Below are 11124 nucleotides of genomic sequence, written 5' to 3'. Positions count from 1 at the left end.
ACTACACCAGTGGCAACACGAACCCTAGTCGGACGTCCCTCGACCACAATGCTTTGGTGCCCCTTCGGAATGAAAGGAGTCGAATCGAAGGGGAAGGACGCCATGGGCTCCAGCAGAGAGTGGTTGTTGCGGCTACAAAGCTGGGTTTTTGGTGGTTTCGAGGTGGGGGTTGGGCACTGGATGGAGAGAGGAATGTAGAGCGGCATCTTGAAGGTGCCCACCTACCGTGGTAGAAGGAAAGCGAAGAGACGGGGGTACTCAAAAGGGATGTGGCACTGACCATGGGTTGACTGCCAGTCAACGCAGGAACAATGGTGACTTGCCTTGTCGAAACTAGCCTGGGAAGTGAATTGTCGGGCCTGGGTGTAGTAGTGGGTTGGGCACTTATGTTTGGATTAGGCTTAGAATAGCAATCTTTTGCAATGTGGCCCCAGTGCTTACACCGGTGGCATTTGATGTGATCAGAGCAGCTAGGCCGAAGATGGCCACATTGTAAACAACGGATGGTTTTGTGGGGTGGGGGGCAGAAGGAGCCATTTGAATTGGCTGAATTCCCTCCCTTTGACTATGCCTTGAATGTTGCATGCGCTGATCACGTTGAACTTGAGAACCATCTGAAAGCTGGATGTGATTGGGTGAATGCGATCTATAATCAGATTTTCCCGAGTTTGGGTAGATGGCAGGCGACCTAAGAGTTTAGGCATAAAATTTGAGAGGATGGTTATGGAAAATATGAGTCCATTCGTCCGCTTTTTCCTGCAAATAAAGATCTAATTCCATGTTGGAGTTTGGGCCTCCATCTCCAGAAAGCATAAAGCTGATATTGAACTCAGAGATTGCAATGTTACCTCCATTGATGATAGAGTAGCCCACCTCTTTGGATGAAGTAGAGAATTTGAAAGACCAATTATGAAGTTGTTTCACCTTGTATAATGATGCATTGCCACCAAAGCATGAGAGAGGATTGTGGATGCCGAAGCTTCCGGAAGCTTGATCTTTGATCTTGTGAATTCCAAGGAGGTGGAATTCCTCCTCTCCTTCTGGTGAATTGGTGCATACCCCCCATAGATTCCAGATCTTCTCCTCGAACTCTTGGCCTCTCTTGAAGTTGAGTGATGGCAGGGACATGATTGAAAGAGTGTATGTGGTTTGACGAGTTGGGATGGTGAGGGTGGATCGACTGGAGCATTGGATCGAAGAAGCGGCGACTTGTGGTGGCCACCGCGGCCGGAGTGGCCGGGGGCGCGGGCTAGGGCGAGGGGCATATAATGTAGTAGAGAATTATGAGTAGAGAATATATGATGAGACATGTCGTTGTTGAGAGATTATCTTTTACTCTCTTTTTTTACTTAAGAGAAGGCAGATCTTTTTTTCTTCTTCTTATTCCTGCCTCCCCCACCTTAACATTTATGTGCCATTTGTAAGATAACATCATTAGACTGCTAACACGGTGCTTTTGTATTTATTTTTTCATTTAGGATTATTTTTGCTTTACCCGGTTCCTTTTCCTTTCGTCCTAGCTTTTCTCAGATCTCCAACCAAATCAAAACATGCATCGGCGATCAAAGGAACTGCGATCTTTTGGTAGTTGACACCTCATGCACGGTCACATAGGTGGATTGTATTTTTCTCCACCCGGTACTATTCCAATCCACCATTGAGAAGCCAACAGCAACCCCATGAACAATGGAACGGTTAAAAAAATATCGCCCAAGTATCTCCGCCAATATCCTTAAAAAAAGTATCTCCGCCAAAAAGAAAATAAAATCGGCCAAGTACACCTGAAGTCAAGGCTCTCCGCAGCAGCAAATCATGCAACCACGTTCTGATGCATGAACTATCCATCCCACATCTCAAACGAACAACCTGAGCACGACACAGAGGCCTCCGTCCTATCGCTCTGACCCGTACGTCTTATCGCGGACTCTACGTCTCCGACGTCTCATCCAGGGCCAACCGGCCGGCCGCCGGCTGAGCGAGGAAGCAAGTGGCCAACCCGCGCGGCCGGCCCATGTGGCCATCGGCTCTGTAGCCTTGCCTCGCCGCGCCGCGCCGTGGCGCGCCAACGAACACAAGCGTACGCTGGCCACCGGTACACCGGAACTGATCGCCTATCCATCTCGCAGGGCGGAGCAGGAATCAGACCACAGCCTAGCCCCACCGAGAGCGTACGTACAAGCGCTCTCACATGGTGGTGGCAGGGCGCGGCCGTCTCGGCGTAGCCCATCTGTCCGTATGCGTGTCATGTCAATGGAGAAACACCCTGAGCCTGAGCCTGAGGCCGACCCGACCTTCTGTTCTGACAGCAGAGGCGTGAGATGTATTTTAAGTTGATTTTCGGACCACATGAGGTGAGTACCGGACCGTTCTAACTAACCTTCACTTTCAGCGCGTAGCTGTCAGCTGGCGAGGCCCTGTGCATGGGGATGGCGCGCGGGGCACGTCCAGAGGTGTAATGTATCTCCTGCGTAACATATATCGTGCCGGGATTTGGATGTACGTGCACGTGTGTGGTATCCATGCAGCGTCGGGCTCTCTGTCCGGTCACTGGATCGGGAAAATGCGTGTGTCCTATGTTACCAACATGTCCTGTCAGATTGTTGTTCTTGTCTGGAGGCTGATGGGCTTGATGCTGGACAAGACAGGATCATTTGCTACATCGATTGATTTATTCTAAAAAATAATAATCTTTGCTACATCGATCAACATATATACAAAGGAAAAAAAAACTCCCGAAGCAAAAGCACGCTTCTCCGGGCAATGCGAGCCGTATGTAGGTGGGAAAGTTGTGTCCTGATTTAGTCGACAAAGCAAGTCACCAGATACGTGCAGTTTCAGCTGATCCCTCTCCGGTGTTCACCACACATGTTTCTCTCAACGGGATATTGCATATCTTGTAAACACACCCACCACGACCCACGCCCACGCAAAACCCGAGCGAGCGCGCGCAAACACACACAGAACTTCCCTAAAAAATGAATTTCTAAAGAAAATATACAAACACATTGCGCATACGCTCCCCCCCCCCCCCCTTTCCCCCGGCAGCCCCGCGCCGCTCATGTAGGGGTGACTCAGGCGGCGCTTACCCTAGTCAGCAGCCGGCCGCCCCTTCCTTTCACCTCCCCTCGCCACCATCGGAGGGGGGGCGCCGGAACGCCGCGCGGCCGTCGGGGAAGATGACCGTGAGGATTTGTCCACCTTACCGCGCGCTGGGGACCTTGGAACCGAGGCGGCGGCCTCAAGAAGTGGCTCTCGGCCAGTGGCCGTCGCAGGTGCTGGCCGCCCCCCTTGGCCACACGGGCGGCAAGACGCCGGCGGGTGGTACCTGTGGGGCGTGGTGGCCTCGGGGGCGCCCGTCCCAATCCATGCCTCACGATCTGGTCTCCGACTGTCCTTGGTAGCCGGTGCCGCGTCTGAGGAAAGGGATGGGGAAGTGTGGAGCCTGGAGAAATCCAAGGCCAGATCTTACGACCATGACGACGGCAACGCCTGCTGGCGCCGTCCACTACATCTAGGCGTCGTCAAGGTTCTCCATTCTACCTTTGCCCCACTCCTTTGCTCGTGTACCGGGATGAAAACCCAAATCCCTTCGGATTGGGCGGCAGCGACGCTCACAGCGTCGTCATGTTCATGGAGGTGTCGCCTTCGGTGAGCATGGGAAGGTGGTGGGCCCGTCTTGGGTGGGTGGCGTTCAGCGGCAGTCTCAGTCGGGATGTTCTAGGGGAAACCCTAGATCTGGGTTTACCGGATCGGACGATGACGACGTCTTCGGTGTCGTTCTCTCTCCTGGGGGCATCATTTTGGATCAACTGCTGGTTGGAGAGGATAAGAGGATGAGCGGTGTTACATCTATCGCAAGGTCGGCGGCGGATCTCGGTGGCATGGCGCTGCGGAGTTTTGGGGACGGGCGCGTGTGGATGGATACGCGCAGGTTGGTGGCATTGTCTGGCACCGTGGTGGCGTCAACAGTAGGCCTGGCAAAATGGTGATGCATCAGTTTTTGCCCTAGAGAGGGTTCGGCCGAAGACGGCTGCGGTGGCCTCTGAGAGTGCGCCGGACCGGTGTGTGAACTAGTCCCGGTGTGTGACCTAGTCCCGGTGAAGTCTGCTTGGTATTCGGCCCGAATATTCAGCACACATTCATCGTTGGGATAGGAGTAGCAATATGTGTTGCCTAAATGTTGGCTTCATGCTTACTGGTGTACTATTACTTTGTATGATCTTTGTGAATAATTGATAAAATACTTGTATGCATCATCCAGATGCAGAGACCGAGGGTATATCCTCATTTCCAAAAAAATACATAAAACTAAAAAAAGACTGAAAAAATAGAAAAATAAAAATAACAAAACTAAAGAAAATATATACTACTCCATCCGTCTCATAATATAAGAGCGTTTTTAGTAGTATTTTTAAATACGGTATAATCGCAGATGCTCACATGCACTCATATTTATAAACACATGCACGTATATTCTACCCTTATGAGCACCTTCAAAACAATAAATCGGCACATTATCTCAAAACTGACGAAGTCAAGTCGAGTGAACGAATATCACCAGAAATACTGAAATAAATTTAAAAGAAAAGTGAGCTAACCATATGGAACCTAACCATTTGAGGTACAGTCAGTTCCTTTAAAAAATATAGCAGGAGTATTGTGTTGTGTAATTTCGTTTTATGGCACACGTTCCAATCAAATATTAGCATTATGCACATGATACAATGCAGAGAACCCCATACGGGCATGCGTATCTTTTCATCCAATCGCTGCGGTGATATTTTTTCATGCATCCTTCGCAAAAATATTCCTTTCAGAATAGTGTCACGCTCACAGCATCTAGAGCCTTCGTGGGCACTGGAGCTGAATCCTTGAACGAAAAGAACGTCAGGAACAAAAGGTGCGGAAGAAGTAGCTGCAATCATTCTGGAAAGGCAGGGAAGAACAAGAATTAAAGAGAGGGAGATGATCAGATCGACGCCATGGGTCGTTGCGACTTGCGACCCTCCACGGTCTTTGGCGCCAGGAGGGATGTACATGAGCGCTCGTCGTGGTGCGCGGCCGCACCGGCCGGCTCGACAACGAGGGCTCCGCCTTTTCTTTTTCTTTTTCGGAAAATTAGGGGCCCGCATTCTCACTGAAGGCAATGCCGCACAAATCCTATGCTTCCACGATCGGTCACAGAGATTCACGGCGCAAGGGCTTCTCTACGTGACTACGTCTAGTCCTTTCTTTTATTCTTTCTTTCTTTCTTTCTTTCTTTATTATTACTAGCCGATCAAGTTAGTTTCCTTTCTGTTGGAGGAAGTACTACTTAACATCACGCTCGAAGAAAGAAAAGTACGGTACTCGCATGTACTGGAGTGGTATCTGCGGGGCTAGCTATGGTCGTTGTTGTATGCCGACAGGCCAGAGGCGTACGGTCAAGTTGAAAAGACCTCCATGAGATTAATCAAGGAGGCCGGGTGGTGAAAGCCTCAGCCTAGCTAGCGTCTAGGCTCCAGAGACTCACACCGATGGATAGAGCGCGTTGCGGGGTCGAAGGCGTCGGTTTCACAAGGCCTATTTGTCGAAAGAGGTGGGGCGGTACGTAGACAACGTAGCAATTCCTCAGCACATGCATGGCCGCGCGGTGCATGCAATGCAGCACATGCATGTATGAAATCTTTGGATTTACCCGGCTTGATTTGATCGTACCTCGGTCCTTTTCGTCGCTAACATTATCGCCGGCGCTTATTTTTCTTCTTTTCTGCATAGCTTGCAAAGGCTGTTTGATCTTACCTTCGCCACATCCTTCAGACTGGCTTTCGCGAGGAATCCAGACGCATGAACCACCGGTAATCGCTAGGTTTCCATCGGACGGCTTGAGCTTCACTTCACATGAACTCCAGCACCTGACCCTGATCATGAAGCCACCACCTACAAATACAATTCAGGACGGAACGGGGTGGGAATATCGGTAGACACGCAGCTGCCGAGGCATTAACGGCAGTCGGACACGGGCACATGCGGAATGAGAAAAGCTTGCGGCAGAGACGGCCGCGTTCCGGAATCGGCTTAGCGTCTGGAAAGCAAGACCGCGCCCGCGCCACTCCGGGACGGCGGCTGTGCGCGCACAGCGGCCGCTCCAGTGCGCCAACGTAGGACGTGACGACGGCGGGGCAAGCGGGCTCGCCGTTGCGCCCGCCGAGGCGTCGCCAGGCTTCTCCATTCGAGCCACCCTCGCTCGTGGCTGAAGGGCACGGGCGTGCGTGCAAACAATGCCACTGCCACCCGATCGACGGAATAGTCTCGTTTTTTAAGGATCAGCAGGGGCTCAATTTATTCAATCATCGGTCGTATAGTGGCTCTTGCTCCTTGCTGCATAAACATGTCCTGTGCACTGAAAGCCGGCTCGTTTTTGTGCCCACTGTTCTCTGCTCCAGTCTCTAGCTAGCTAGCCATTATGCATGCGTAGGCTTCAGAGCCGAGTAAGTTTTTTTTTTTAAATCATCGGATCTATTATAAAAATTCACCAGAACTACAAAGCGTCTCAAACACAATAAGAATTACATCAAATTTCTGAGACCATCGAACAACCACTATGGCTGCCAGAACGCATCGCTGTCGACGCTTCCCTATCGAAGCCACCTTGACCTTGTTGTTGACAGTTGGGAAGTCTTCATGTACATGCCCTAAGGACCAACGCCCTGGAGCAGCAGTTGTCGCCGTTGAACTCTTTCATAAATCTGAAGCAGCTGATGCAAAATTTTGTCACATGATGCGAATTCCTAACCTCACCACCCGAAAGAGACGGCAAGAATTACTCCAGAACTATGTCGACACCATCCAAAGTGCTGAGCAAGTAGTGATTTATAATTGTGTTATAACGTGTTTACTTTTTGTTTCAATGTGAAAATTAGTCACAAATAACAAGAAAAAAAGGTCAAACGATGATACCGTCTGTCCAACCCATTTTTTGGTCGATTTTACCGTTTGGTTAATTAACTTTAATTTCTTTTGTTCTCGTGTCTATTTTTATGCTGCAAAGCCATAAACAAGTGCAGCACAACACATTTCAAGAGCAACAGCAGCTGACAACTGAGGACGTGGTTGACATCGCAATAGATTATGGTAATCAAGCTTTTGCCTACTCTATCATTTGGCTAATCAACTTTTTCTTCTACAGCTTTTTAGGGAAGTAAAAAGAAAAATCGATCAGGGAAGTAACTTCAGCTCAAGTGCTCAACGCAAGAGCAAACTAGCCTAACCTTCAATTTGCATGTTGTCCGCTTTGTGTTCTCTATAATCTGGACCTACAGCGCGTAGTTCTAGAACAAAGGGCATGTAAGATGACGTCCATAACAAATTTAAAAATAAAATAAAAGGGCATGTAAGTTGCAAGGACAAACTATTTAATGTTACTGCGATTGAAAATGCTACTACTACAATACTTACTCATAAGATAGGTGCGTGCATGCATGCATGCATGCAGTAGTAAGAGTACAAGGCTGAGCAACATTTTAAGCTTGTGCATGAGCTGTGACCGGCTTGCGAGTTCAGTAACAAGCATGCCCAGTACTAGTACTCGTGTTCATACTACCTAGTAGGTCTCCTAGTATACATCTCAATTTACAAAACAGGACCGTACATATGGTTGCAACGCGCGCATTCGTCGCCGTACGAGCGATGCTCCAGGCTCAACGTCGATTAATGTCATCACATGCACATGCATATATGTCATGTCGCGCGGACCGAAAGCACATGCGGGTGGCCGACGTGATCTCATCTTACCACGGCCCGTTCAGGCCCTGGTAGGCCTCGGCGGCGGCTGCGCCGTTGGGCGGCGCGCGGTGGCCGTTGGCCGCCGCCGCGCGCTCCAGGGACTGCACCTGCGTCTTGAGGAACTTGACGTAGTGGATGGCCTCGTCCAGCATGGACGCGGTGTCCATCTTGGTCCCGCCCGGGACGAGGCGCTGCAGGATGCGGATGCGCTCGCTGATGCGCTCCCGCCGCATCCTCGCCGCCACGCTCTGCGGGTCCGTCGAGATGCGCACGTTGCGGCGCTTCGGCGGGCGCACCGTGTCCGGGTCGATGTTCACCGGCTGCAGCGCCGCGATGCGGAAGATCATCTCCCGCATGGCCGCCGGCCCCGTGGCGCCAGCGCCATCGGGTGGAGGCTGCGACGTCGCCGTGTACTCGGAGCGACGGTGGCTGCCGTTGTAGGGGGCGGAGTTCAGCAGCTGGGAATACGGGTCGTGGTAGGCCCCGCCGGCGTTGGCGCTCGCCGTGTGAGGCGCCGAGGAGAACTGGTGACGAGGGGCTTGCGTGCATGGAGAAGGGGTCACCGGCATGGCGTGGTCAGGGAGCGCGGTGAGCTGCTCTAGCTGCAGCATTGCGTTCATCAGCTCCAGCTGCGCCTCCGGGTGAGAGTTCAGCGTATCGAAGTCCATCCAGAGGTTGTGCCACTCGATCTGTATGACAACTTGGTTTGTTTTGGAAGATGTGGATGATGAGAGAGGGCAAAAGGGGCGAGGAAGCTAGCAGCTAGCCAGAGCACAGGTGAAAAAGGATGTGTTGCTTAGCTAGTTGCACGCAGAAAGGCGCTATTTATAGGGAATGGGCAGGGTCTAGGGTGCAGGTTCCTTCAGATTTGATTTGACTGGCCATCATCCGTTCCGGGAATGCATACCGGTGTCCCGTTGGCCACTGAGGAGCTGCCACCAGGGTATAGGTAATTTGATTTGAAGGAGTTTTCATGGTATAATTTTTGTAACACATTGTTTATATTTCGGGAAAAGTTTGCTGAAAACAATTCACGCGCCCGCCGCCTCTTTTTAGGCCAACTCCAACGCTAGACCCCAAACAGACGTTGGTTTTGTCCGTTTGAATAAAAAAACGAATGTCTATGTCCGATTTTAGCCGTCCATCTTTTGGTGCATCCAATGGGCCGCCGCATCCGAAATTTCATGTCGGGTTTGGACTTGAGAAAAACCCGAATAAGGCATTGCAAAATAATTTAAAACGGGCAAATATGTTACGATAACTTAATAAAAAGTCCACTAAATCACAGCCGCACATAGAACTTAAGTTGATTTTTTCTAAACATAAAAGGTAGATCTGCAAACCGCCGCCCTAGTTGTCTTCAGGCGCCACCGTCCTTGTTCTCGCCAATCGTGATGAGGTCGATGTAGGGAGGCAACGTCCAGAGGTGGGGTGGTGGCCCACAAACTGAGGCGGGTGCGGCATGTGCAGGTTGTGGTGGTGGCGAGGGTGGTGGTGACCACGGCGCCCACGCGGCCGGCGGTGCTGGTTGTGGTGGCGAGGGCGAGCTGCATGGCACCATGGTTGTCCACGACCACAACTGCCCATACAAAGTGCCGGGTTCCACACTGGGATAGCCGGGTGTTTCCTCCATCACCTCCTGCTTCACTTCCAACTCCGGGACGTAGACATCATCGGCGGCCGAGAGCGCCATCATCTCCTCCAGCCGCTCCTCCTCCTCGGCAGTCATGGTGGGAGGTGGCGGTGGCGGCGGCGACATGGAGGGTGTTGTAAATATGCCCTAGAGGCAATAATATTATATTATTATATTTCTGTATTCATAATTAAGAGTTTGTATTCTATGCTATAAGTGTTATGATTCTGAAATATGTGATTCAATGGAAAACTGATATGCACGTGTGGAATGTGATACATTTCCACCGTATCTATAATTTTTTGTTTCATGTTATTATATTGCCAATCTTAGATATTTTATATGCAATTTTATATCATTTTAGGGACTAACCTATTAACTCAGTGCCAGTGCTAGTTGCTGTCTTTTGCTTGTTTTTGGCTTTTCAGAAAACCAGTACCAAACAAAGTACAAACACGATGAAACTTTACATTGATTTTTTCTGGACCAAAGAGTCCCTTGAACGTTCGGGAGGAGGCCATAAGATCTACGGGACAACGATGAGCTCACACGGCGTGCCACCTGAGCTCGTGGGTCGCACACAACTCCGTTTGACCTAACTCCAACTCCATAAATTCCCAAATCTTTTGAAACCAATAGAGAGCCGCCATAAAACACTTTTTCTACCACCGCAAGCTTCTGTTATTTTGCGATCCCATCTGGAAGCCTTTTTCGATCCTCTGTCGGAGGGGAAATCAATCATGGAGGGCTTCTACATCATCCATGCCGCACCTTGAATGACTTGTGAGTAGTTTACCACAGACCTACAGGTCCATAGCTAGTAGCGAGATGTCTTTTCTTCAATACAAAGTTCTCAATGATCTGCATGGAGTTCTATCCGATGTAATCTTCTCTTGCGTTGTTTTTATTGGGATCCGATGAATTGTGGGTTTATGATCAGACTATTCATTAAAAGTAATTGAGTCTTTTCTGAACTTTATTATCCATGATTGTTATAGCTTTGTATTTCTCTCTGATCTATCCATTTATTTTGGCCAATTAGATTGATTTATCTTTAATGAGAGAGGTGCTTTGTAATGGTTCAATCTTGTGGTGTCCTCACCTCGTGACAGAAGGGGTAGCGAGACACTTATTTGTATTGTTGCCATTAAGGGTAGAACGACGGGGTTCAATCATATTGCTTTGTTTTATTTTGTCTACATTATGTCATCATACTTCATGCATTACTCTGTTGTTACAAACTTAATACGTAGAGAGGCGAGCATAGAAATGCTCTCGAAGTGGAGTAATAGTAGTAGATGCAGCCAAGAGTCGGTCTACTTGTCACAGACGTAATGCCTATATACATGAACATTACCATGAATAACATCACATGTATGCGCTTTTCTATCAATTGTCCAACAGTAATTTGTCTACCCACCGTATGACTAGTGAAAACTATGGCCCCGGGTCTACTTTTATCATATTACAAAAACCAAAAATACCTTGTTGCAAATTATTATATTATATTTTACTTTGCAATTTATATATCTATAATACGTCTCTATCATATCTACTTTTCCAAACTCTTTTGCCCTTGCTTTGGACTCTAATTTGCATGATTTGAATGGAACTAACCCGGACTGACGTTGTTTTCAGTAGAATTGCCATGGTGTTATTTTTGTGCAGAAGTAAAAGTTCTCGGATTGACCTGAAAATTTACGGAGAATTTTTGTGGAATATATAAA

General features: G+C 49.2%; 1 protein-coding gene across 1 annotated transcript; it reads right to left on the bottom strand.

Annotated features, from left to right (window-relative positions):
• Positions 1-7514: 7514 nt before the first annotated feature.
• Positions 7515-8536, bottom strand: LOC147959304 (uncharacterized). The gene has a single exon (XM_087535578.1). It carries the CDS (start codon positions 8430-8432, stop codon positions 7770-7772), a length of 663 nt encoding a protein of 220 aa, XP_087391704.1. The 5' UTR covers positions 8433-8536; the 3' UTR covers positions 7515-7769.
• Positions 8537-11124: the final 2588 nt, after the last annotated feature.

This window comes from Triticum urartu, chromosome 7A (genome assembly GCF_056163025.1).
Source record: "Triticum urartu cultivar PI428250 chromosome 7A, HENAU_Tu73, whole genome shotgun sequence".
NCBI lineage: Eukaryota > Viridiplantae > Streptophyta > Magnoliopsida > Poales > Poaceae > Triticum > Triticum urartu.
The sequence above is the reverse complement of the archived record's forward strand: the minus strand, read 5'-3'. Positions and strand labels throughout refer to the sequence as shown.

What these genes read in the sequence shown, in the direction of transcription:
- LOC147959304 (XM_087535578.1), bottom strand. Translation starts at nt 8,432, where the DNA reads ATGGACTTCGATACGCTGAACTCTCACCCGGAGGCGCAGCTGGAGCTG.